Genomic DNA, 27,926 nt, shown 5'->3' on the forward strand with positions numbered 1-27,926 from the left:
TGTCTGCACCATATTTTTACTGAATTTACACTCTGTTTACATCACCGCCACACTTGAGGCAAGACAAGGTGAGAACTGATTCCTCTTTGCATCGTATTTATACCCTATTAACACCATACAAAATATGAAGCTAAACAAAGTGAGAGTTGACACCTGCCTGCCTCTATACCGTGTTCACACCACCCACCGCACTTGAAGCTAAACAACATGAAAAATGCCTCTTCTTTACACCATATATCCACCATATTTGCACCACTATCATGCACGATGATAGACGAGGTGAGAAGTTACTCTTATTTGCACCACTGACGCCTGTTTGCACCATAGTTATATGTATTCATACCACCGCCACAAATGAGGCTGGACAAGGTGAGAACTGACTCCTATTTGCACCATTTTTACGCCACTGCCACGCACAGGCTAAACATGGCGAAAACAAATTTATTTTTTCCTTCCTCTCTCCGCCCTGTGTCTGTAGTCTGTTTTTATCTGACGGAACTGGGCAACCTCCGTAACCCGAATACAAAGTCGTAACTGCATGAAATTCGATAGCCTTAGTAACGACTATTTTCTTATAACTTAAATTTTCAGAGAGAAGGTAAGCGTTCTTATTTTAATCCCTTCACCACGGTAAACGTATTTGTGGTTATATTTGAAGGGTCACGTGGCATCAGGGACCTAAGTACAATAGCCAACAAAAGTCCTGGGTCCTCTCCTAATTTCTCTCTCTCAATGAACCAAAATACAATCGCCAGCAAAAGTCTTATGTCCTCTCCTAACTTCTCCCTCTCTCCATGAGCCTCAGATATCACCCTTGGGAACCCGCAGCAACTGACACTGATGAGTTTATTTAGCCATAGCTATTTAGCACCTGTGCTTCAGATTCACCAAATAAATCCCCTAATTCCTGGAGAAAAAAGGAAAAGTGACAGGATTTTTTTTTTCTTTTCTTTATTTCTTTCTTCTTTGTTTCTTTTTTTCGATAATATCTGAAGTATCGATAGCCTCGGTGTTGTAATCGCCCATCATCCTTCTTCTCTCTCATGGTCGTATGGGCAGTGGCATTGAATATTTCGTAGCAAGCCTTCCTTAGAGACTTATTCTACATATTACTACACCTTAAATTCCTCTTATTTGTTATAAATGCAACTATAACGATGCTGAAACGAAATGAGTAGCAGACAAGTGATCATGAAGTTGAAAAATGCAGAATAAGTGGCCAAGGAAGAGGCGTTACGAAGACTCTTATGCCACCTAATATACGGGCCATGGACTAAGGCCTTTGCGAGACTGGAAATAAGGCTGGAAAGAGGGTTTGGTGGGCGTAGGAGAGCCGTCTTCTTTGCTATCCTTGTCTCATTCTAGTAGTTTAGTTACAGTCGTCTAGGAGCTGCCTAACATTGGTCAACTGCCTGCTGTAGTTATCCTCTCTCTTTAGTTTCTTGTTCTAACCATTATTGCAATACCGATTCATTTTTTTTAACCGCTGTCTCCATCTTGGTTTTGACGTCCTGCCAAACACTTCTCTTTCATCGGACTTTCAGGTGAATCTGGTCCCCAAGCTAATCCGCCCCCAGTTAATCCAACGTGATAAATCTAACCTTATATACCTTAATCTAACCTAACAAATCTAACCTAGCATAATGTCACAGAACCTAGCCAAACCTAACCTAAACTGATGTAACGTAACCTACCTTAATCTAAATTATCCATAGATTCTAAAATATCCTAACCTAAATTATTGTAACCTTATCTACCTTAATCAAACCTAAATTATTGTAACCTAATCTACCTTAATCAAACCTAAATTATTCTAACCTAACCTAATCAAATATAGCCTAACCTTATTTAATACAACTTAACTTAGCTCAAAGTGGTTAGGTGAAGTGCGAACGGATTTATTTTGACTCGGATCAGAGTGTTCCTTTTTCTCAGCACTGGTTGCGGGGGCACGACTCTCTGTGTGCCCCTGCATGGATAATTGCCCTTAACCCTCTCGCTGCGATGGCATTTTCTGATCTTTAAAAAAAATAAAAAAAAAATAAAATACAAGGCTCTCCATTGATATATAGAAGGTGGTCCATAAATAACGCTCCCTTTTCACTCCTCCGGGCGATCTCTTGTGTGTTATTTATTCACTTTCTACTCTCACTGCCACTGTCACGCCCACACCAGCCGACTGAGCCGTCCTTGCAACACATACGATGCTGCCACGTGAGTTTCTAGTGCAGAGCTATTTATGGGCTAACCTGTGTTTTAACAATTATGCCGTAATGTGTGTGTGTGTGTGTGTGTGTGTGTGAGAGAGAGAGAGAGAGAGAGAGAGAGAGAGAGAGAGAGAGAGAGAGAGTATGAGCTTCAATAAGTTAATACAGCATACGAGTAACAGTGTAAACCTCATTGTGGTATTGGATATTTTACAGATAATATTGGTGATAAGCTGAGCAGTCGTGTGATAAGGCGTGATGTCATGAGAGAGAGTGGGGCGAGGGGTTCGTGTGCCTGCGTGTGTCATGCGTGTATGTGTGTGTGTGTGTGTGTGTGTGTGTGTGTGTGTGTGTGTGTGTGTGTGTGTGTGTGTGTGTGTGTGTGTGTGTGTGTGTGTGTGTGTATGCAAGTATGTTTATGTACGTATTATTATTATTATTATTATTATTATTATTATTATTATTATTATTATTATCCATCCATCCATCATCCAATCCTACATTGCCCCATGGGGAGCGTAGGAACCCGGGGCTTGGCAGTTGGTCCCGACATTTAAGATAAGAGTGAATTATTATTATTATTATTATTATTATTACTATTATTATTATTATTATTATTATTATTATTATTATTGTTAACCTACTCTTTCTCCTCATCTTCTCCTTTCTCCTCCTACTTCTTCTCCTCATCCTCATCCTCATCATCCTTCTCTTCCTCCCAGGGTGCGCCAGGTGAGAGGGACGACAGGTATGCCTCGTCCCCGGCGCTGGCAGGGGCGGGACTACGCAGAGTGTCGGCGCCCCTGCCACGCTACACCTCAACAGAACACCTCCAGCAACGTCAATCATCCGAGAGTGACGAAGCCCAGCCAGCGCCTCAGCCACCACCACCACCACCACAAGTACCCCTACAGAATGGTGAGGGTATTAACATTTAGGGCAGTAATATTCTCAGGCTAGTAATACTCTCCACCACCACCACCACCACCACCACAAGTACCCCTACAGAATGGTGAGGGTATATTAACATTTAGCGTAGTAATATTCTCAGGCTAGTAACTTCTTTCTTAGTGATTTATCTTCCAAACTACCCATTAATATCTTCTTTTTGCTTCTTTCTTATCGATTTATTTTCCAAACTATTTATTAATGTCCTCTTTTTGCTTCTTGTATCTTTTTAGTATAGATATTGATAACATGAATAACAGAAGAATACAGTAGCAGAAATGAATAAGAAATAAACCGGTAAGGAAGAGGTGTTTGTAAGCTTCCTAACAGCGCAAGAATACCTCCCATGTTGTCGTTGTTGTTGTTATTGTTGTTGATGTTTCCGGGCTCATTAATGTCTGCTTTATCTCTCCATACCATTAGCCAGCATATTTGTAGTGTAGCTGAGGTCACACGGATGTTTTAGTAGGCAAGATGGAGTTACTGATACGGAAAGTGTTTTAACTCCCTCGTTATTCAACAAATTATTGAGAGATAAGCCTACAACACAACTTCGTTCCTGCTATCTAATGGAGAGATTAAAGATAAGGGACAAGGTCTATTGGTCTACTGCGCGACATGATTTGCTCTATTAACTCCTTAAGTGATGTTAAAAAGGGACGCCTTCATGTGGTGACACCGATATAGCCAGGTGGCTCCAGTGCCCGGTTAAACAAACGTCCCTCAGCTACTCTATCCCCGAAACATGATGATATTATACTCTCAGGCTAAGCTCCCTCCCCCCAAAAAATCTCCTCCTCCTCCTGCTCCTCCTCCTTCTTCTTCTCCTCCTCCTCCTCCTCCTCCTCCTCCTCAATATTCTCCTTCTTCTCCTCCTCCTGCCTCTTCTTCTTCTCTTCCTCCTCATCCCTCTTCTTCATCTTTTTCTTTTTCATCATCATCATCATCGTCATCATCATTATCACCGTCATATCATCATCATCATCATCATCACCACCATCATATCATCATCGTCATCATCATCTCCTTTTCCTCCTCCTCCTCCTAAACATCATCATCATCATCTTCTTCCCCTTCATCATCATCATCATCTTCTTCTCCATCTTCCTCTCCCCAGGTGGTGTCGGTGTGAGTCTGGGTACGCCCTGTCCCCTCGAAGACCAGCACCAGGGCAAGGAGCTGATCAACACTGTGCTGCCTCTGCCCATTGATGTTGTCTTCAACCTCATCTTCAGGCAGGAACAGTTTATGATTGACGTGTACACCATCAAGAAAACTTATGGTCAGCGTCTGCAATAACGTAATAGTCAACCACCCTTACTATACTGACATGTAGAGTTTCAACCCCCCTTACTATGCTAACATGTAGAGTTTCAACCCCCCTTACTATGCTAACATGTAGAGTTTCAACCACCCTTACATTGCTAACATGTAGAGTTTCAACCCCCCTTACTATGCTAACATGTAGAGTTTCAACCCCCCTTACTATGCTAACATGTAGAGTTTCAACCACCCTTACTATGCTAACATGTAGAGTTTCAACCACCCTTACTATGCTAACATGTAGAGTTTCAACCCCCCTTACTATGCTAACATGTAGAGTTTCAACCACCCTTACTATGATAACATGTAGAGTTTCAACCCCCCTTACTATGCTAACATGTAGAGTTTCAACCCCCCTTACTATACTGACATGTAGAGTTTCAACCCCCCTTACTATGCTAACATGTAGAGTTTCAACCCCCATTACTATGCTAACACGTAGAGTTTTATTCATTGACTTTTACATCAACTTAAATAATTTCCTTTTAATTATAGTTACCACCTAATGATGTAATTCAGTTTAGGAAAAATACTTATAACCATCATCCATTTTAACATAAGAGTCGACGGCCATGCTGCTCGCGGGCAAAATGAAGATGTTAGACTGGTGAAGTTACAAAGGAGGAATCAAATGTGTCCTGGCTTATCCTTTTTGTGGATGTTGAGAGAAAAAAGTATATAATCTTAGTTGTCCAATGCATTTGTCTCTTCTTGGATAGTGATATTTATTTTAGTTATTTATTTATTTATTTATTTTTATTTTTTTGGGGGGAGGATGAAATGGAAAGTAACTAGATAAGGATGTTCTTTTGTAACTTTGCCCGCAGCCCCGACTTTAGACTCATTGTTTTGCCTGTCACTGTTAGCCGTAAGCAATTCAGCAATAAGGATGGAAGCCACACAAACAGACAGACAGACAGAAATACAGAAAGAGAGATAGACAGACAGAAATACAGAAAGAGAGAGAGAGACAGACAAACAGACAGCAGACAGATAGACAGATAGAAAGAGAGGCAGACAGACAGACAGACTGATAAACGGATAGACAGAAAGGTAGACAGAGAGACAGGTAGACAGGGAAAGAGAGACGGACCGAAACAGAAACATCTTTTAGTTTGTATACAGACGTGGTGTACAATCCGTGGGAGGATCATGAGGAGGGGTACAGGAACCGCGTCGTTACCTACACCATGACGCTCCCATCCGCCAATCTCGGCCCCAAAGTGTCCTACGTGACTGAAAAGCAAGTTAGTTTTATGATTATTTGTGTCATGTTGATGTTTGTGTGCTAGAAACATTGGGAGAAATACTCTGAATGGTCTGGCCACGTGGAGAGGATGGAGAGTGAGGGACTGACTAGGAAAGTGCATCTGAGTGAGGAGGAGGGTGGTTGGGAAAGGGGAAGACCAAATATGAAATGAAGGGTTGGGATGAATGAGGAGGGTGTGAGCTGGAGAACGAGCAGCTTGATGGCGAAGGACAGATTTACACAGAGGCGATTTGTTTATGGCCACCCCTTCCAAGTTTTGTACATATAGATAGACACATAACTCAGTAATGTGCAGTTAATTTATTGACGAATTTATGTGGAAGATAACTCTCATTCTGTGTGTGTGTGTGTGTGTGTGTGTGTGTGTGTGTGTGTGTGTGTGTGTGTGTGTGTGTGTGTGTGTGTGTGTGTGTGTGTGTGGTGAAAAGCGTGATGTGAAAAGTACCTGTACAGGATATGTGACTGTGTGATGAGCAGCGTATCTGTATCTCTCTATCTCCCTATCTATTTATCTACCTACCTACCTGTCCATCTGTCTATCTATCTATCTATCTGTCAGCCTGTTTGACTACCTATGTATATCTCCTTACGTACCTATACCTACCTACCTACCTACCGACCTATCAATCTGTCTATCCATCCATCCACCTATCAGTCAGTCCACTGTAACCATCCATCCATCCATCCACAGACGGTCCAGTCACAAAGTCGGGCAGGAGAGGTATACGTGATAGAGTTTGAGACCTTCAATAGCGGTATCCCCTACGCTGACGCCTTCTACGTGTTTAGCCACTACTGCCTGACGAAGGAGGACGAGAACCTTACCAGACTTACGGTGTGGGGCTCCGTCAAGTACAAGAAAAGTGTCTGGAGCTTTATGAAGAGTAAGACGTGATGTTTTTTCTTCCTTGCTGTCTCTTTTTCTGTCTCCTTCTGTCTGTCTGTCTCTTAAGGAGTACCGTGTGGGGGTCTGCCATATACAAGAGGAATGTTTGGGGATTATGAAGAGTATGGTCTCTCTCTCTCTCTCTCTCTCTCTCTCTCTCTCTCTCTCTCTCTCACACACACACACACCAAATACTGGTTATGCACATCACTGGAATTCATTGTTACACTTCAATAATAATAATAATAATAATAATAATAATAAATCCCGCGGCAGGTGTGATAGAAAAGAACACGTACAGCGGGATGGAGGCTCTTCTGGCGGAAATATCAGTACAGGTAGCCTCGCAGGGAGACAAGATGGCCAACCCTAAGACAACGAAGCGACGAAGAAGACCCAACGCCCCCAGACACGCACCCATCCCCACCCAGACAAGTAGGTCATATTTTGAGTTTTTTGGGTAGTCTTATTTTTCATTCTAATATTTATTTTAACGGAAAGATGGGGAGAAGAAGGTGAAATAGACGTCCGCTCTAAACCAGGACCCACAGTCAGGTACTCATACCTTCTCAGTCATGTACGTTCCCATAGACACGCACCCACACCCTCTATCACGTACGTAAGACCCACGAACGCACCCACACCCTACCAGTTACGAATGTAGGACTCACGGACGCACCCACAATCTGTCAGTCACGTAAGTAGGACCCGCTCTGTCACGTACGTAATTTAATAATCACTTTTACAATCACCTTTAAATTCACTATAAATGAAGACCCAGAGGGACGCGCCCTTCCCATCAACACCTGGGACTATAATTAAAACATTTGAGTTGGCGGAGAACCTTTGAGTTGGCAGGGAACATTTGAGTTGGCGGGGAACTTTTGAGTTGACGGGGAACCTTTGAGTTGGCAGGGGACATTTGACTTGGCGGGGAACATCTGAGTTGACGGGGAACTTGAGCCGGTGGGGAACAATTCGGTATCTGAGTCGTAACATTTGAGTTGTTGGGAACATTTGAGTTGATAATTTTCCCTGTCTGCCCAGAAACACAAGACAAAGACGGCGGTGGGTTGAGCTGGTTGCCTGTGGTGGTGCTGACGTCCATAACGGTGCTGGTGGCCACTAATGTCGTGTTGTATACCAGACTTGCCTCGCTGGAGAAGCAATCCGCACACTCCATCACACACACCGCGTCACCCCCACCCAGGTAAAGGACAGGTGACGACATGCATATCAGTTAACTTCGCAATTTTAAGTTTGCAAAGATGGCCAGGTTTTGTTATTAATTTGACTAGTAACCAAGGAAATTCAAAACACCCACTGACTTTCATGCAACCACGACTTAATATTCAGGTAATGAGAGTGGCCCAGTTCTGCCAGATGAACACAAACGGACTACAAGCTACGATATATTACGAAAAAGTGAACAATGTCTTACGAAACCCAGTGGTAAGATCTTCGAAATCCAAGTACCTAATTTTTCAGAATACTGTGTAAGGGTTTCATAAATGGTCAGCTAACAAGCAGAACATTCCTCTTCGCCTAATATTTCACTCCCGCTTCTTCTTTTCCTCGGCTGGCTAACATTTCTAAGGAGGGAGAGAGAGAGAGAGAGAGAGAGAGAGAGAGAGAGAGAGAGAGAGAGAGGCTTCGTATGTTTCTCTGTCCATATATTCCCTTCGATACCATACGTCAAGGAAGAAGCTGGTGGACATGCCCTAGATGTGATACCACCACCACTACCATCATCATCACCATCATCATCATCATCATCACCTGTCGCCTCTCATTTTTTTTCCCCCTCCATGGTCTTCTAAAATTAGTTTAGTAATGACTTTGGTTGGTATTCGCGTCGGTTAAGGAAGTTCCCTAACACCTTTTCTTAAGTGATTTATTTTGCTTATTACACCTTATTATCCTCCCTGTGTCACATAAATCCTGCCAATATCCCCATACTCTGCATAAATAACGTACGGAAGGATTTTAATCATCCAAGTCTAAAAATAAATCAATCAAGATGACATGCTAGGGAGCTTCCTTAACCGGAGATTATGCTGGCCTTTATTTGGTTATTTGGTCATCTGTGTCAGCGGCCTCGGACTGAAGAGATTAATATTCAAGGCAAAATTCAAAGTATATGGATAGGAAAGCAGGGGAGACGTCAAAGCTCCTATTTTCATTTGATGAGGAAACCCTAACACCTTTTTCTAAGCGATTCATTTTGCTTTTTATACCTTCTTATCCTCTTCTGTGTTATTAAAGTCATTGTGATGCCGGCATACTCTGCATAAATAACGTAAAATTAGATAATAACTAACCATAAGCAGAAGTAAATAGCTTAGGAACAGGTGTTATGGAGGTTCCTTAACCGACGAGAAAAAAGTCCGATAAGTGGCTTTTGAGATTTCGTTGTGCCTCTGCGTTAGCGATTTATCCTTCACATTATACTTCAGTACCTTTCTGTATGTTAGTGAGGCAATTTATGTCGATACTAAAATGGCATAAACAGCATACAAGCGAATGTTAATATGTCATATGCCAAATAAATCGCTTAGGAAGATTTGCTATGAAGCCTCCGGTGCCATTTTAGAATACAGCCCTAAATCCCCAAGACTTCAGTTGCCGACAGGACACGCCCGACCCAAGGCTCCACGAAATACCTTACCAGCATCCGTTACCAGAGCTGCCCATTACTTGATAGATATTTGTGCGTAGAATTAGTATAAGAAATCAGCAGTAGCACCATTCCACTACCGTCACTGCTGGATAAGTCTTGCACACCTTCTGTTCTTATTTGTCACGTGATCTATTATGTCCACTTCTTTTTTAATATTATTGTGATCTGACTTATCCCGCAGCCCTTTTCTTTTTCTGAACATATGACTATTGTACACAAGATTTCCACTCATGTTCCTCTAATGTGGTGAGTTTCTTAATAAATGTGTGTTGTGGTGTGTGTCAGGGTGGCGATGGCGGGGTCGTGGGAGGATGTGGCACGTATTCTGCAGCGCCAGGACCAGCTGCACAAGTATCAGATGGACCAGTGGAAGGACCGTCTCACCCAAGCCGCACATACACTCTCACAGGTCAGTTATCAAACAGCCTTACCTCTCAGCTCATGTGGGATAGATGGTGAACGAGTGGGTTGAAACACTGTGTATGAGAGGCCGTCTGGCTAAGGCATACCGCTATCACTGGTAGGTTTGAGTCCCGGTAGTGTCCTGATGCTGATATAAGTGTTTTGCACCTTGTCACTGTTAGCTATGCGTATGGCCTATGTACTGCGGCCAGTGGCGTCACCAGGGGTCAGATTTTGGGGGGGCTGTGGCCCTGGTGTAGGTAGAAGGGGGGGGGCGAGCGAAGCGAGCCTATGCAGCTGGGGGGTACGGGGGGGCGCTGTAAGCCCCCCCGGAAAATTTTTCGGAAATTGAGCAGTTTTAGGGGAATTTTTGAAGCCTATAGATGAAGAAAAAGTAAAATAAGGTCTCACAGGCTATTAATAAGAAACTTATAGGACACATGAATATTGATGGGCCTAATACTAGGTATCAGTAAACCTTATGATATAATGTGTACAAGGTAACTGTATAAAGCTTTTTTGCAGATAAGTTTTTCTTAAACTGCTAGTATTATGTGGTATCATAACGGTTTCTTAGACTTACCATATTAAATTTGATAATTCAAAGAAGCTCAATGTATATAGATATAATTGCCAAGATTTACCTTCCATTACCGGTACTGTGATAGGAAAACAAGGCCATTCACTTTCCCACTCTGTACGTTTAGGACAATATATTTGCAACACTGAGAAATAGCCTAGGCCTAGCCAATTTAAAAATAAATCAATTTAAAAAATCCTGGCCTAAGCTTCATAAAATGACTACTGAAAAAGTTTGATATAGGGCTACTTACATGTCTGAATGGGTTCAGCTTTGGGGTTATCCGGGGTTGCTTCTGGCACCTCATTCCCAATAACAGCCACTTCTTGGCACTCATCTGAGTCATCTTTGGAGGTGCAGGTGCGAAAGAATTTCCTTATGTCACCCTGTCCCTGTGGATTTTTAGATGACCTTTTCATCACCTGAGTGGCTGATGGCTGATATCCGCAAATGTATTATTGTAGAATAGCCTATAAAAGGGAAATGACATTCAGTTCTGACAGTCGAGTGTCGACTGAACCAAGTACTGCCGACTCTTTGTATAAAGTATAGGCTAGATCTCATATCCGTAAACACAAAAATGAACAGGTAAAGTGAGGTGGCTAGCAATATGCCGGAACGTAGTAACGTCTATACAGCCACTGAAACCAATACATTCAAATAAAGCCGAAAACAACACAGGATTTAGCCACAGTTCACAGACACTTCTCAATGTAAACAAACATTCCGAGTTTCGATACTCTGAACATTCGAATTTGTGAAAAATTGCATAAATCAGATATTTTAGACTGCATAATCCAATTTTAAAGCTCCGTGATTAATACATACCATATTATATATTGTAAATATAAAATAAGTTTGATAAATTTAATAAAATCTTGCATTCTTTGTGCAATAAATATATTTCAAAGAAAACCAAGCTTGGAAAAAGTATATGGGAAACTAATATATTATAACTATTCTGATTTGAGTCATAGGTTTACGTAAATTGTGAATAACTTATCACATTATATAGCTATAAATAATATTGTATTAAACTAATATGGATGCACGAATAAAAGTGGATTGGCGGTAGGGGGTTGGGGGAAAGCTAGGTGGGCCAATGCCGAGCTGCAAGCATACTATGTAAGCTGGTGATTTTTTATTATTATTATTTTGGGAGGCTGCAATTTTTGGGGGGCTGAGTCCTTGATTTGGGGGGCTAAGCCCCCCCTAGTCCCCCCCCCCGGTGACGCCACTGACTGCGGCATGAAGACATTCAGTGCTCCCGTGCCGGGGAGAATGTCTCGTGTGGGAGTGAGTAATGTCTTTACCTTAAAAAAATAACAAAAAAAATAAAGAAAAAATAAGTAAACTCACCGCTCGTGTGAAAAGCTTAGGAGATCAAGAAAGTATAAGATGTTGAGGCTTCTAGGCAGAAAACTCTATAACCGGACAGTTAAGCTAATGTTACTGGTGTGTCCGTGTTTATTCATACCAATAAAAAGAGAAGTAATTCTGAGATCTCATAAAGGCCAATAGCAGTCTGTACTATGAGAGGCCTCAAAGACAAAACTATTTGACCTCAGAGAAGTTAGTTTGACATCTAGACATTAGCCTGCTGTTGGACTGAAATGAGGGGGAGCGGGACATACGACTGAGGATAAAAGGATGCGGTGACTAGTACTGCCACAAAGTTCTCACCATCAGAGGGTCTAGGAAGTAAAAATCTCGTTTTGATAACTGGTTTACATTTTTCCTTGACCCCTTCAGTCCGGTGACGTGCTTTTTATTTATTGCTGCCACCTTCATACGATCTGAGGTAGATTTCTAGTTGTTAGGGGGATAATAAAAACTAATTCTAACTACTCCAGTTAGAATTTTCTTTCTAAACCTAAATAAAATTGCTTAAAGAGAGCGAGAATGAAGTAGATTCTCGGACTGAAGGGGTGAAATGATCTACCCTTCTCACAATTTGGAAATGAGTCAAAGCTGCTGTGGATTTTTTTATTTTTTTTATTAAAGACTATTCCTGCGTGTTTTGAGTATTTTTTACACTGATAACTGTATATGTGGTGCTTCATGTAACTCACGGCATGTAGCTATGATATGCATTATGTAAAAAAAAGAAAAAGAAAAAACAGCTTTCTAATCACATACTGAGAGTTACTGGATATCATGTCTAAACTCTCTCTGTTGTGTCATGTTGCTGTATGTAAATAATAATGGTTAATCAGTAATATATGTGCTTGTATTTTGACGTGTGTGTGTGTGTGTGTGTGTGTGTGTGTGTGTGTGTGTGTGTGTGTGTGTGTGTGTGTAGGTAGGTAGGTATGTGTGTATGTGCGTGGATGCGTGTGCGCGTCTTCGTGAATCCTTGCAATACTCGTAGTTTCAACCAGTGTGAGTCTTTCTTTTGTACGCAGGTGGAAAATTGGCTGGAAGACATCTTAGCCAGCATCCCAGAGCAGGAGGAGCGTCTGAGAGAGGCCCTGACACAACATATATCCAAGCTGCAGCAGGCATGGACACCGCACGCACACACACAGGACCCACACACACACACAGACCAACAACACTCATGCACGAACCAAGATGACATGCAGACCCAACACGACGTAGGACAGAACGACTCACAGCAACACGCATAAACACACACACACACACACACACACACTACACACACACCGACGTAGCAATCACTCTGAGCCTCGCCTATCTAAACAAAGGAGGTAGAGTGCAGCAGTAACCATGATTCCCAGTACCTCACTCAGTTACAAGGATCTTACTTAGTCATATATCTGTATATCTATTCATTCTGAGACGCTGATATGGTGGAAATCAAAACATAATATGCCTCTTTGATTATCATTTCCTTTTATTTATCTTAAGCTGACAATAATACCGTACATAACATAAAAAAAAAAAAAAAAAAGAGGAAAGCTTACTGTAGATCGGATGGCCCATATTACTCAGCTCCTATAAAAGTGTGCCTAAACTACTAGAATAAGACAAGGATAGCAAAGACGAAGGAAGCTGCAGTAAAAGGCTCATGATAAACTAAGATAATTTCCACGTATATTTCTCACACCAATATCATACATGCTGATACTGTTATGTGGGAAATTACTGTATGAACTCTAGTCCCATGGCAAAGAATGTATCCATAGAAACTGTAAATATCAAACCATAGTACCGAATGTTACAAAAACTTCACTGTACTATAAACTGTATAGCCATTCAATAAACTAGTTTTGTTTGTAAGGATTTGTTTCACTATGTTTAGCCTCCCTCTTCATGCTAAAATACGTGTTTTTATTCAGCTAAGCACATCATTCAGCTAACTCTACGTAAATCTGATTCTGGCTCATATTAAAGAGTCTAATGAAGTGTAATCGTACGTAGGAACCATGCAGTGATAAAAAGAAATTATAAAATGTGTGAAATACTGGCCATTATAATCTCCGAGCCATTCTTACGTGGGCAAATTACGGACGTATTCAAGGGAACTCTCTCTCTCTCTCTTTCTCTCTCTCTCCTGCCATATACTGTTTTTGCATTATTATACCCTTTTTACTCCTCCTTGGCCTAAACTAGCCATCTCTCCATCTTCATAACTAAGTTGTAACAAGAGAATACCACTAAAATAGGATGTTAGCCATGAAGAAAGACCATGGAAAGGATGTAGAGCTGTAGTACCGTCTTTTTCCGCCACTGAGCTACGTGATATAAGCTACAGAAGGACGAAAACCCCAGCAAGTTAAGATGAAACAACTATAGCCTAGTAATCAGATAACAGTGTAGCTCAAATAATGCGTATTCTCACCTCTAGATTTATGTGTTTCCTGCTTTATAATATACTCGTACATCACTTTATTGTGCAATTATTTTAAGCGATGTATTTTAAATGCTGTGGCCTATAAAACATCTTTCAAAATTTTTCTTAGCTCGTCCCTTGACACATTGTTCTTTCACCTTCACTTGGCGGGAATTTTGATCGACTGTAACTTATTTCCCGAAGTCCGATAGCAGCATATGACAGTCCTACAACTCTGCATCCTTTCCATAGTACTAGCACTTCTTCGTGACCAGCAATATGTTCTTGTGTTAATCTCCTATTATAACTCAGCATTCAAGATGGGCAGATGTCAATTTTTAAGCCAAGACGAAGTGAAAAGAGTATAATTCCTTCATTTTTATTTTTATGGACATTTTCTTTCTTTTGCAGACTGATAATTCCTGTAACTAAACAACAGAATAAGACAATACTACAGCCACACATCCTTTCCATAGCGCTTCTTCGTGAGTAGAAGCACATTCTAATGTCAATCATTTAATGTAACCGAGTATGCAAAATGAACAAATGTCAATATTAGGCCAAGTTAAAGTGACGAGAGTATATAATGTTAATCTCTTGTTGCAACTTAGCTTTCAAGATGGAGACTGTCAATTTTAGGCCAAGTTAACATGACACGAGTATATATAATGCACAAGGAGGTTCGAAATCCACCCCACAAGGAACTAGAGCAATGGCCGAGTGAAGATGGTGGTGGTGGTTGATATTGTGCGCTATTACATGACTTGCCTCACACCACCTCCATAATAATGTTGTGTGTTGAGTCAGACGTGCAGCTCACCTTGTATGATGATGATGATGATAATAATAATAATAATAATAATAATAATAATAATAATAATATAGCAATAAAGAACAAGGTTCTATGGATTCCTGTGAGAAGCGAGGCTCTATACTCCATTCACTTAACTTGGCCCAAATATTCATCCTTTTGCAGCTTATATCACGCAGCTCAGTGGCAGAAAAAGACAATACTGTGGCTGTACATCCTTTCTATAGCACGTCTTCGTGACTAGTGTCATGTTCTAGTGTTAATCTGTTGTTTTAACTCTGCATTCAAGATGAAGGGAAGGCAATTTTAGGCCAAGGAAAAGTGAACAGGGAATAGTAACAATGTCTCCTTTCCTGTTTCGAGGGGGTCGCTACAACATTTCCTCAGCACAGATCATAAACGTAAATAAACAAAAATAAATAAATTAATTAATTAATTAATAATTTGAACAAGGGTAAATTTTATCAGGTACCTATACTCCTTCAGTTAGGCTAAAGTGAGACTACGAAAACCCCCGGAAGTGTACAGGAAGATATATGAGTTCTAACCTCATAGTATAGATATGACTATCTCAGTGAAGTTTATTCTGTATACTTTAATGTACATCAAACAACTCTAGTAATCAGTGTCTTCGGAGGAGTGTCCCTAAGTTGATTCGTTTAGTGTTACCCAGGCGTTTGTCACACTAACAAGGTGTACGTCACTCTGATAATAATAACAGAAATCAAAACTGGTCATCAGAAAGATACAATGCCCCATGTTATCCCACCCAAAGCACAAACCCATGACAATGTACCCCTTCTTTGCACAAACCATTTTCAAAACACAACCTTAGATTATTTTGAAGCACTCGTTTGACAGCAGGGTGTGGTAAAGGTGAAGCTGGAGGTAACGGTGAAGGTGAAGCTGTGGTCAGGTCAGGTCAGGTCACTCCTCCGGGTTCCTCGTGCATGACCACCGGAATTCCTGACCCCACTCATGCAGCCACAAGTTGGCGACTGGAAAATTAATAGCAGTGACCATATATTCTCGGCGATTGAAGAGCACCAGACACGCAAAAGAGCATGGAAAGGTGCAGTTAATCTGACAGAAAATAGAGGAAATATAATACACACACTTTAAACTGAATTATGTGTACTGAACCATTATCATACTTGTCACCACTTCCTGTCACATTTCACTGACACTCCCACTCATCCACATACTCAACTACCATTTTCATGAATACTTCATCTTCATCATACATTCAACTTTGTCTTACACTTTACCTCTCCCACACACCCCACCTAACGCCACCTGTCCCTCAACAGTACAGTCGAGAAGTTGTGAACAGTTTTTTTAGTCTTACCACACACTCCACACTCCCTCCAAAGCTTCCGCACACTCCACGTTCATACCAGACTTTCCACACACCCTACAGACACTCCATATGCCCTCTCTCTCCCCCCTCCCAGACACTCTCAGTTCATTCCAGTTCTCCCCTAGCAATATTGGACAGCCGGCATGCAGTCCTGCAGCTGGCTCACACACTCCACATTCCCACCAATTTTTTCGCACACCCACCACACACCGTACACTCACATTCCTCCTACACCTCCCCATATACACCTACACACTCTACATTCCTTCTACATGACCTCCAAAGCTGCGACACACATTCTAGATACTGCAGACGCCCGACACCCCAAATCACTTCACTTCTCGCCCAGCAGCATAGGACAAGTGACATGCACGGTTTTGTAGTCTCCTGTGCAGCTGTGCCCTCTCCTACAAACCCACACCATACCCCCTTCACACACTCCACACTTACTCCTCATACTCCACACTCCTCCACATAGCTTCCACGTTGCTCCAAAGCTTTCACATACCCTACGAACGCTCCACACATTTCCACACTCACTTCTCACTCACTTCACAGCCCTTCTAAACATCTACACCCCTTCCACACTCATTCCAAAACAACCCCAAAACAGCTAACACACCAATCCACACCCCTACCACACAATCCACTCTCAACTCACTCCACTTCTCGCCCAGCAGCACAGGACAGGCAGCGTGGACGGTTCTGTAGTCTCCACTGCCGTTGCGTTTAAGATTGAACCAGAAGAGCGCCGACCGAGCCCTTGCCTCCACACCCACACCCAGCATCGGGAACACGGTGGAACCACCTGCCTCCACGTCGTTCATCTGGGTGTATAGGTGGTTGGGTTAGGTTAGGTTAATTAAACGTCATTTGGTAATTAGGGGTCATTAGTTTGTTAAAGATCAAGCTTGTAAAACTCTATCTATTTATAGTCCGTCGCCCTCACTCCCATCATAAATCATCTAAGGTTAGCCAGGGGTCATCAGATTGTTAGGAATATAATACAAGTTAATCATTATAACACCAGTTTCTCTCTCTCTCTCTCTCTCTCTCTCTCTCTCTCTCTCTCTCTCTCAACCAGAAGCCAGCACTTACATAAAACAGCATGGTAGCCAGACGGTCTCCCTGGTGCGGTGTTTTGTCCAAGGATTTCTGTTAAGTAAAGCACTACAGATATATCACTTTAAACATTTCAGTAATAAAGTTAAGCAGTTGGTTGAAAAAATGACTATACTGATGTTCAGGAGAGAAACTGACTATATACACATATTTAACAATGTAAAATTTCATCATGCATGTGCTTAATATAAGAATGAAGAAGAGAAAGTACTTGAACTCACTTATCGTAAAGAAAATAAATAAAAACCATTGAAACAGACGCCACTTTTATCAAACCAAGTGTGAACAAAACGGTATTAATAGAACTTCTTTGTACTCCTTCAGCTTACCTCTTGCAGGTCAAAAAAATCCACATGGGCATCGTAATGTCCACCGATGCCGTAGTTAAGCACGTGTAGGTCCTCTGCTGTGGTGGTGGTGAGGCCTGTCATGTCCTCGATTCGACTCAGCAGCTTGTCCACAGTCCTTTCATCCCCACGCCTCACCCACGCCCTGGACACAGCCAAAATATCCACTCTAGAGCAGTCTGAAGGGAGGCTGAGGTCCCAGAAACATCCTCTCCTCAAATCTCACGTCCATAGTGTGTGTGTGTGTGTGTGTGTGTGTGTGTGTGCGTGTGTGTGTTTACCTTAATTATCTTTGTGCAGTGGATACGCATAAGTTCTTTTAAGTAACAAAAAAAAAAAAAAATCTATATGCTCACGTTTTTCCGACCCTGGCTAGTGACTTTCGTATCTTGTGAGTGGTGAAGGAGTGGACTTGGGTGGTGGCGAGGCGGGGTGTGGCCAGCTTCCTCACCGCCTCCGCCTCCCGCACCGTCAGCACGTCATGGTACACCACCAGGATCGGGTCTGCCCACACCAGCTCCACCTTGAACGGCATCAGGCGGTGGAACCCAGAATTGCCGAACACGTACCCACACTTCAGCCCTGTATAAACTTCGACAGGCTGAAAGAAAAAAAGAAAATATAGAAGGGATACTCTTGGCTTTGCACTTTTGGCTGCATGAGCCTGGAAATAAATAAAACTTGTGAAATAAGTAAATAAATAAATAAATAACGAGTTTCCCAATTGTTTTCGAGTTTTCATTTTTCTTTTAGAAGATACTAACACCTGGTAACTTTGTACCCCACATCTCTCAGTTTCACACACCGGAAGTTAAGATACGCTACTGTAAGGAGAGTTTAAAACAATAACTAGGTTTGGAGGCAGGAGAATGGTGGACTGCAGAAGAAGGGCAACTTCTTTGGTTCACGTATAGATCAGCCTGGGATTACAACAACTACTATTACTGCTACTACTACAACTACTACTAATACTAATACCACTGAAATACCTTTAATAATAATAATGATAAACTAATAACTCACCAGTACCCTCTCACCGCGGCACAGGCGTCGGTACCTGTCATCCAGCACCTTGACCTGGTCCACGCCGTCCTGTCCCTCGTAGATCTGTCGCTGGAAGGACGAGGGGATGCCCAGCCCGGAGAACTGGTCGTGCACTTTATCATCAGACTCCCGCGCCATCTTCGTCACCAGAGTCCGCTGCAGTTTTAGGCGATTAATATAACTAATTCCATCAAACACTCATTCGACAGACAAGAGTAAAATGGAACTGGTAAGTGGTGGTGAGAGATTAAAGTCAATAAAGTCAATATGAGAGGAAAGCTACATCCTACAAACACTTCTGTTGTATATATTTTCCGCGTACAGCAGATGACAATAGTGTAGTTCCTCCCTCTGGTCGAAATGTTATGAAAATATAATATGAACTTTTGACAAATTTGTTGACCGCCAAAGATAGTACTAATGGGTTTAGGAAGTCATTGTTCGTTAACTTCATTGTCTTGTTAATTATCGTTATGTAGTAGTGGTAGTGGTAGTAGTAGTAGTGGTAGTAGCAGTAGTAGTAGTAGTAGTAGTAGTAGTAGTAGTAGTGGTGGTGGTGGTAGTGGTGGTGGTGGTGATAGCCTCTGGTTCATCTGAAATGTGGACCTGCGGACTGCAAGATGAAGTTGTCCTCCTGCTGCCTTCTATCCTCCATTTCGGGGAAGAGGGAAGGAGTTGAGGGACGTTTGTATAACCAGTCAATTGAACCGCTCTGTTACGTATATAGGTGCCACCACGAGAAGGCGTCTCTCTCCAGCATCTCTTTATCGTTATGAAGTGGATAAAAGTAATGGTGTCCGCAGTTACACGCAAACACCAACCATCATTGTCCGGTGTTCCTGTTGGCGACTGATGCTCTCAACTCTGTTCTTTTCGCGGTGGGTGAGGGGCTGTCTGGCTTGCAGCAGCTCCAGCCCCTTCTGGTACCACTGCTCGCTCAGATCAAACTCCAGATTGTTGAAACTCTGCTGGCCCATACGGAAGCAGTCGTCAGCTGGAAAGTAAGTGCCAAAGTAAGGATGAGTTAATAAATATGAAATATTCTTTTTACATTAGCGTATCGTACACCAGAAGCGTATAAGCCTCGATGTCTTTGTCACTATGCTTCAGTCTCCTAATCAGTAGACACATTAGGTAAGTACACATTACAGAGTCAGTTTGTTTTCATCTGACGGAACTGCGCCACTCGCTCAGCTTGAATACTAAGCAGTGGTTGCATGAAATTTAATGAACTTTAGTTACAAGACAAGATAGAACCTGTCTCATCAGTCAAATCGACCTTTCAGTCTGACAACACTTGGCCATCAATTAAGCTGAAAGGGATTAGAGATCATCAATGAAGAAAAATGCGAATAGTGTTGCAAAGTCAGGGACAAAAGGTTTATCTTTTATTGCACTGCATCTACTTTAGACTTAGGGTATATGCCAGTCACTTTTCCTTCCTCGCTCCTCATATGGGCAGAGAATCCATCAAGCCTCGTTCAGTTTAGGAATATTAGCCAACATGGGAGATTTAGTGTTAAGGGATACTATTGACTTTAACCGTACTGTCGCTAGCCGTACCTGTAAGAACCTGGAGTGCCTGCGTGCCCCTGATGTGTCCGTGCACCAGGTCGTCCACGGTGAGGTTATACACGTCCTGTAGCCGCACCAGGGAGTACGCAGCACCGTTCAGGTCAGCCTCCACGGGAACCTCCATGCTCTCACGTAGCGCCGTCAGGTTGTTCCTCAAATCTATGGAGGAATTGTTAGTCATATTTCAGATAGATTCTGTGTTGTAACTTATGCTTGTTTAATCCAGGAAGATCTAGAGACACGAGAGGCTTTTACACTCCCGTTCCTTGTTTCCCCTGCAGAAAACAGAAATAACCAATGATACTATTTTCTCCTCATCACCAAGATTTGAGGTTTTGTAGGAGGAACAGGACAACAGGGGAAACTCTGTCCTCTCCTTTCCTTGCTGACCCTGCAAAAGAAAGTCTTGGTTACGACTGGGAACTGGTCACACGTGTGATTGTGAATCCGGGTCATGGTGTGGTGACGTGAGACTGACTCCGAAGAATAGGCTAATTATACAGTATGTACAGTCTAAATCTGAGAGAGCATCAGCGTGAAGCGGAGGTCTAGCTACACTTTCCAAGTGGCATGCGTTAGAGTTGTTTTTTAGCCACATCAGGTGATAATTGTCAACCTCATTCACTCTTATTATTACCACCAACAAGCATGTGCACATACGTCAAAGTTATCGGGTGTACCAACTGCCAGACTTTCGCTATGCATTGTTGCTGTTCTAGGTTCCAGTGTGGCAAACTGTACGTACTGTAAGCCGGGTGTATATCCAACGGATGGTTGGGGTTTATTGCCCACGTAATGTCACTCAGAGGTGATTGAGGCTGGCCACTCTCATTTTAAATGTCAGGACCAACTTGCCTAGCTCCTACACTCCTCATGGGGCAACGCAGGAGTAGATGATGATGATGAAAACAACCAACTTTATCTGACATGCAGTCACAAACTCAGCAACAAAAATACTCGTAATGAGGCACAAGATACTCGTATTTAAGCAAAGTCAAGAACAAATGATTTCCTGGTAACATCTCAGAACTGATCATCATCTGAGACTTCTGTATACTGTATATTGAATGTTCTTATTTGAATCTTTAATTAGTAGTGGTGGCACTGACAACTACACATCAGAATAATTACTGGTTATACGAGTATGTGGGTTTATGTCGCCAGGAAAGCTTTGATTTTCTTCCACCACCACCACCACCACCATCACTACTACTACTGCTGCTGCAGACATAGACGGGTGACGTGGACAAGTAGTGGCCTGAGATGCTTTAAGTTCGAGGGTGGCAAAGTAAGGGTTAAATGTATTGAAACTACATCTCTGTAAATATTGCTGAGAAAGAGAGAAGACTGCAGGAAACAGACTTCTTCTGTACGTTCAATGTTCCCACGATCGTAATAACCGTAGCCAGCGGGCGGAACAATCGAGAACTTCTCTCCGTCACCCTTGTCCGCGATTCACGAACTGATGATCCGTTCAGCGTCGTAACTGTAATTTTTTTTTTTTTTTCTGGAGGGACGATCAGAGAGCATATCCTTCCCTTCTCTCCTGTCCTTCCCTCAAAAACAAACTCCTACACTCCTTTTACTCTAACTTGGCCTTAAATTGCCGTCTTTCCATCTTCAGTGCTGAGCTGTAACAATAAATATGCCAGTCAAGAAGAGGTGCCACGGAAAGGATGTAGAACTGTAGCACTGTCTTTTTCTGCCACTGAGCTACATGAAATAAGCTGCAAAAGGACGAAAAACTGGATCAAGTTAGCAAAAAGGATATAGTTACGAGGAGCTGATCGTATGTTTGTACGTGAATTTCAGGTTCGGGTATAATGTTCGGTTCACTACTCAGGTAAAGGTGAGGCCGGAACACCGTTATGGCAGCCTCCTAAGTCCTTATACTCTAGGCAAATGTAATCCGGAACGAAGAGAGTCTGTCATGACATTTCAGGATGGGTAACGTGCAAAAGGATATTATCCAGCCATATCCAAAAATAAATTGCTAAGGATGAAGGTTCTAGGGAGTCTCCTGAGAATACGGGCCCAGGTAATGTGATAAAACCATGATTGCGCATCATGTTCCATTTACTGATGTTTCTTGTATCCCTATCAACACTCTTAGATATTCATTAATTTTTTATTTTTGATGAATATAATTGCTGCGACAGAACGGTAGAGTTGTCACGAAAAGAGACTTAATAGTGATAATATTAACCGAGGCGCCTGTGATTATTCTCAGTTTTGTAAAAATTGTCTTATGTTAGTTGGAACAATATAGAGCAGCCATTTCTATCCACGAGAAGATGGCATAGAGTTGTTTCGGTCATCAGAGGGTTTACAGTGACAGGTTTATCAATTTTAGCTCCTATGACCCACTCAGCTGAATAAAATCGTCTGGTCTCAGCTGGGATAATATACAAAAGAATGCACAACCACTGGGGGAGGGTTAGAAGTATTTGTTCGAAGTTATAATTCCAGGCTCAACTGAACCTGAACCCAGTGGACTATAGGCCGAAATTGCCCTTCCTTTGCAGCCAACCATCCTCCTTTTGGGGAATGGTGGACTGCAAGACAAGGTCAGTCATATGGGTGCCACCACGTTATTAACTATACCATAACCTACACATTGTCAAGGCTACCAACTAATGCTGGACGGGGTGGCCACAGACAAATCGCCTCCATGTCACCGTGATGTCTGCCATTAGGGTGCCCTTCCTCCAGCTCACACCATCCTCATTCATACCTCTCTCTCCACCCCATTCCTCTTTCTCATCCTCGGTCTCCCTCTCTCCCTCCAGCATATTCACACTCTCCTGCTCAGTCTCTCATTCTCCATTCTCCCCACATAACATTCTCAGGGTACTTCTCCTTTCCAGCATATCCACATTAACGTAACTAAGGGTCGTATTTCGTAACGCCTCTTCCTCAGCGATTTATTTGCCCCATTATATTTTTTTATTCCCTTTGTAGACTCCAGAGGTAAGCTTTTTCGATACAAGAAATACATAGAGTAAAATGAAAGAGGACGTAAGGTGTAATGTGTATTATGAATCGCTCCGCACAACAGACTGAACCGTCCCCTTGACACAAGACAGGAGGACACAGTTTATGAACCCCTCCCTGTGTGTATGACGAGGCAGCACGGTTCCTTGGCGGAGACGAGGCGATAGTGTGGCATAATGTAGATAACGGTAGGTGAGGGTTGGGTGGACGTCACAGTGTCCCCTGCCATCTCATCTTACTAAACAGCACGAGTGCGTCCACCTCGCCCCCTCCGCCCACTGGCGTTAGAGGACGTTTGTTGTTGGTTTTCTGTTCTTAGGTTTTCGTTTTTATTTTTTATTAGTTTTATTCTTTTTTCTCCTGGTAAAGGTACATAACATCTTTCAAAGTTTACTCTAATCTGAAAAAGACGATAAAAATGTAGGTAAAAATCGACCAGGACATCGGAAAGAAAAAAGAAAGAAAAAGTCGAAGAGTAAGAAAATCAAGTCATAAGTAATCACACAACATAACCTAAGTTTTCTTGTTATCTGTCTATCTATCTGTCTATAGCCAGACGCCTTAATCCCTGTCCCCTGCCATTTCGCTGCCCTACCCCCAACTTACACACTCCTCTCTCATACACCTCTCTACTCCATCCCTCCATCTCATCCTCGGTCTCCATCGAATATTTATGCTATCTCGGACCTATAATTCTTTCACCTTAACTTTGGGAGAGTTTCGTCTTTTTGCAGCTTATTTCTGTTGTTTGAAAGGAGAAAAAGATAGCACAACGGCTCTACATCCTTTCCATAGTGCATCTTCGTGACTAGCGCCGAGTTCTTGTGTTAAGCTCTTGTTACAGCCCAGGATTCAAGATGGAGAGATAGCAATATAGGCCACGTTGAAGTGAAGGAGTATAGTGCCCCTGCTACTGACCTGCCGTGTGCGTGTGCGTGAGGGCGTCCAGCACGGCGTTGTACTCCTGCGTGAGGCGGCGAAGGAGGAGGTAGCTGTTGATTGGGTTGTGTATGTAGTCAGCATTGCCACCTCTCCAGTTCTCTATGTATCTGATGAAAATAAGAATAAATGAATAAATGAATGAATAAAGAAAGAAAGAAAGAGAGAAAAGGCAGGAAGAAAGGAAGAAAGGAACAAAAGAGGGAAGGAAGATAGAAAAGGAAGAGAGAAAGAAGCAGACAGGCGGACACGTTAATGAACATACACACACACACACACACACACACACACACACACACACACACACACACACACACACACACACACACAGAGAGAGAGAGAGAGAGAGAGAGAGAGAGAGAGAGAGAGGTAAGCTTGGAGAGCCCTAATGACCGGAAGTTCTCTGATAATGGCGGCAGGTGGGGTCACGTCACATCCTCACCACCAGGACACATTATACTCTTTTTCGAGGTTAACGGGGCGCATATAACGGGTACAACGCTAAGAATATATGGCTGGAAGTATAGTTAACCCCTTCAGATCGGCGACGTATTGTATATCTTATTCTTGCTACTCCCGGACACTTTTATTTAGGAGATAAGTTAGGAATAGGTCGGTTAGATGCAGTCAAGATCCCTCAATCTATACTTCTTTCACCATAAGCTGGCCTAGAATTTTGACCTTTTGCACCCTTTTTTCATGTAGCTCAATGATAGAAAAAGACAATATTACGGCTCTACACCCTCTCCAAAGCACTTATTCTTGACTAGCATCATAATCTAGCAATAATTTTTTGTTACAACTCAACATTTAAGATGATGAGGTGGCGATATTAGGCCAGGTTAGAGTAAAAAGGGTATAGCAAATAATCCTTTCTAAGTAAATCAATAAAAGCTCTAAGGTATTAGCAAGAATAAATTTAAACAGATGTCATTGGTTGTGAACTGGAACACAAGGAAGTGACTGCCTACTGATGCTTTGCGTGGCCAGAATGGGATAAGTTCAGTGTTACCTCTAGACATGAATTATTTACGTAGGGCAGAATCGTGATGGAGAGCTTGTGTGTGTGTGTGTGTGTGTGTGTGTGTGTGTGTGTGTGTGTGTGTGTGTGTACTAGGATACTCTTATACAACAAGCACCAATCTCCCACATCGCAAACTCCCCTATCTCAAGTAGGCGTATAAAACCACCTCGACTTTTACTAATTTATGTGGGTGAGCGAGGAGAGGAGGGGAATATAGATGAAACTGGAAGAAGAAGCCTAATGCGAGTAAGATAGGAGAGGAATATAGATTGAAGTGGGAGCAGAAGCCTAATGTGGGTGAGTTTGGTGAGGAATATAAGTTAGGGTGAGAGTCAAAACACAATATGAGTGAGTTAAGAATGGAACATAGGTTGGGGTGGGAGAAAAATCATAATGTGGGTGCGTTAGGAGAGGTATATAAATTGAAAGAAGGTAGAAGAAGCATAAAATGAGTTACGAGAGGGCATAACGGTCACCTCTCCGCCGTGTGCATCCACCAAGTAGCGTGACGAGGGCAGTAACGTCATCTAACTGAGTAACGTCACGGAGCAGAGTAACATCAAGGCGCCGTAAGCTCGTTTGGAGATTTCGTAGCGCTTCTTTATCGATGTAATTTGCTTTGTACATATTATTTTTTTCTCTCATGTTATTGAAATCTTTTTAATTCTTACATAGTTTGCATCAGTTATATACTAGATGAATGTAATGTGAAAAATACATCATGGGTGATAGGTGCTGCGAAATCTACTGATAATAATAATAATAATAATAATAATAATAATAATAATAAAAATAATATGTATGGATATGGGACAGGCAGCCATGCATAGATAATGGCGGTAATAACACACCCCTACTGTTTGTTACCTGGGGCTGGTAAGGGGGTCTTCATGTGGTGGCACCGATATAAGTGGGTGGCTCCACTGCTCAGTTATAGAAACCTCTCTCAACCCCCTCCCTTTCCCCCAAAAGGAAGTTGGTGAAGTGCCGGAGGGCAACTTCGACCTACAGTCCACTGGGTTCACATTTCAGATGAACTTGAGGCTACAATAAGAACAACAATTACTACTACTATTATTGCTACTATACTACTGCTGTTGCTGCTGCTACTACTACTACTATACTACTACTACTACTACTACAACTTCTACTACTACTACTACTACCACCACCACCACCACTACTACTACTTGTAGTACTATTACAGTTACTCTGGCAGGATATCCCACTACAAACACACGCACACACTTTACATGAATGTGTTAATAATTAGGGCTGTTTTCTCGTGTGGATAGGAAGGTTTATTAACAGCTCTTCCTTACCCGTTTATTTTAATTCTGCTCCGTTACCATATTCTTGTGTATTATCCACTCAGTCCCTGTCGACACTGAAGAGATATCAAAAGCAAAATGAGGATATTAATGGGGAAACTGGAAAATAAATCACTAAGGAAGAAATGCTTGGGAACCTCCTTACCCGACGGGAATACGGGCCTTAGTGTACGATAGACTAATCCCTGACCCCATACACCGTTTTTTTTTTTTCCTATATACAGATGAAAAGAGGAAGGAAAAACAATTTTTACAGTACACCAGATTACAGGTGTCTTCCTTTCATTAATATTCTGTAACAGTTGAACTTGTTTTTGTTGTTGTTCAGACTCGATCTCTGACTGAGCAGACCCGTCGATCACAGGTAAACAAATGTTTCTGTGCGCCGTCCTACAGGCACAGTACAGTACATATACTGTATACATTGTGATGGGAACAGGCGTCCTCTTGTGGGAGACAACGCCTCATCAGAGTCGGACAAAGGTCTTTCCCACTGCGAGGTGCAGGGAAATCGGAGGTTTGGCTCCCGGGTGGAAGTAGTATCCTAGCTGCTCCATCCACGATGCACGCGGTGTACAGTGCCACCACGTGTAGGTTCCTCATCAGCATCCCTTAGAGGAGGTCAATAGGATTCTCTCTCTCTCTCTCTCTCTCTCTCTCTCTCTCTCTCTCTCTCTCTCTCTCTCTCTCTCTCTCTCTCTCTTTCTCAGTGAACTCACTGTGCGATGGCGTGGAGTCTGTGGTGCTCCGTGGTGAGGTACTGCTGTAGGGCGGCCACCACGTCGTGTTCCGCTTGCACCAGCTGAGCCACCGTCGCTACCGAGGTGTGCACATCACCCAGACACAACCCACCGTCAACCTGCACTGCCAACACCACCACTAACACAACTACACACTCCCTCATGCCCACGCCCACCTCTAACTCTTTCATTCTGGATGTATTTCTTCGATTAAGCGCCCTCACCTCTATGACGTACTGTATTTTTTTGCTTAAACACTTCAGACCTTCAGTCCTATAATGTATTTCCTCATTTAATCACCTTCGATCCGATAACGTACTGTATTTCTTTTAAACATCTTCAGACCTCTAATAAAATAACGTAATCCATTTCTTCGTCCAACACCCTCAAACCTGCAGTACGATTGTTTTTCTTTTTAGCAGATACAATCCGATTACGTATATTTTCTCTTATTCCTACTACATCTAGACTATTATATTTAGATTAGGAGAGGTTTTTCAAATAAGAAGATTTTCATATGGCATTCATTAACCCCTTCAAACCTAGA

General features: G+C 42.4%; 2 protein-coding genes across 2 annotated transcripts; one reads left to right on the top strand and one right to left on the bottom strand.

Annotated features, from left to right (window-relative positions):
- Positions 1-267: 267 nt before the first annotated feature.
- LOC145397785 (protein Aster-B-like) lies at positions 268-12,926 on the top strand. Its single transcript, XM_080270808.1, has 9 exons — positions 268-279; positions 2,930-3,125; positions 4,273-4,437; positions 5,604-5,725; positions 6,440-6,632; positions 6,911-7,069; positions 7,682-7,844; positions 9,600-9,723; positions 12,702-12,926. The coding sequence occupies exons 1-9, from the start codon at positions 268-270 to the stop codon at positions 12,924-12,926; spliced, it is 1,359 nt and encodes a 452-aa protein (XP_080126934.1).
- A 2,904-nt stretch (positions 12,927-15,830) lies between these two features.
- On the bottom strand, positions 15,831-27,570 carry LOC145397786 (prolyl 4-hydroxylase subunit alpha-2-like). Its single transcript, XM_080270809.1, has 10 exons — positions 27,359-27,570; positions 24,264-24,394; positions 20,340-20,510; positions 19,598-19,770; positions 18,756-18,932; positions 18,089-18,333; positions 17,715-17,877; positions 17,362-17,418; positions 16,925-17,090; positions 15,831-15,901 (listed from the first exon to the last, which is right to left on the bottom strand). The coding sequence occupies exons 1-10, from the start codon at positions 27,568-27,570 to the stop codon at positions 15,831-15,833; spliced, it is 1,566 nt and encodes a 521-aa protein (XP_080126935.1).
- Between the last annotated feature and the right edge of the window lie 356 nt (positions 27,571-27,926).

The sequence above is a fragment of the Coenobita brevimanus genome, chromosome 43 (assembly GCF_032717465.1).
Source record: "Coenobita brevimanus isolate Jiangsu-jjx chromosome 43, ASM3271746v2, whole genome shotgun sequence".
In the NCBI taxonomy this organism is placed as follows: Eukaryota; Metazoa; Arthropoda; class Malacostraca; order Decapoda; family Coenobitidae; genus Coenobita; species Coenobita brevimanus.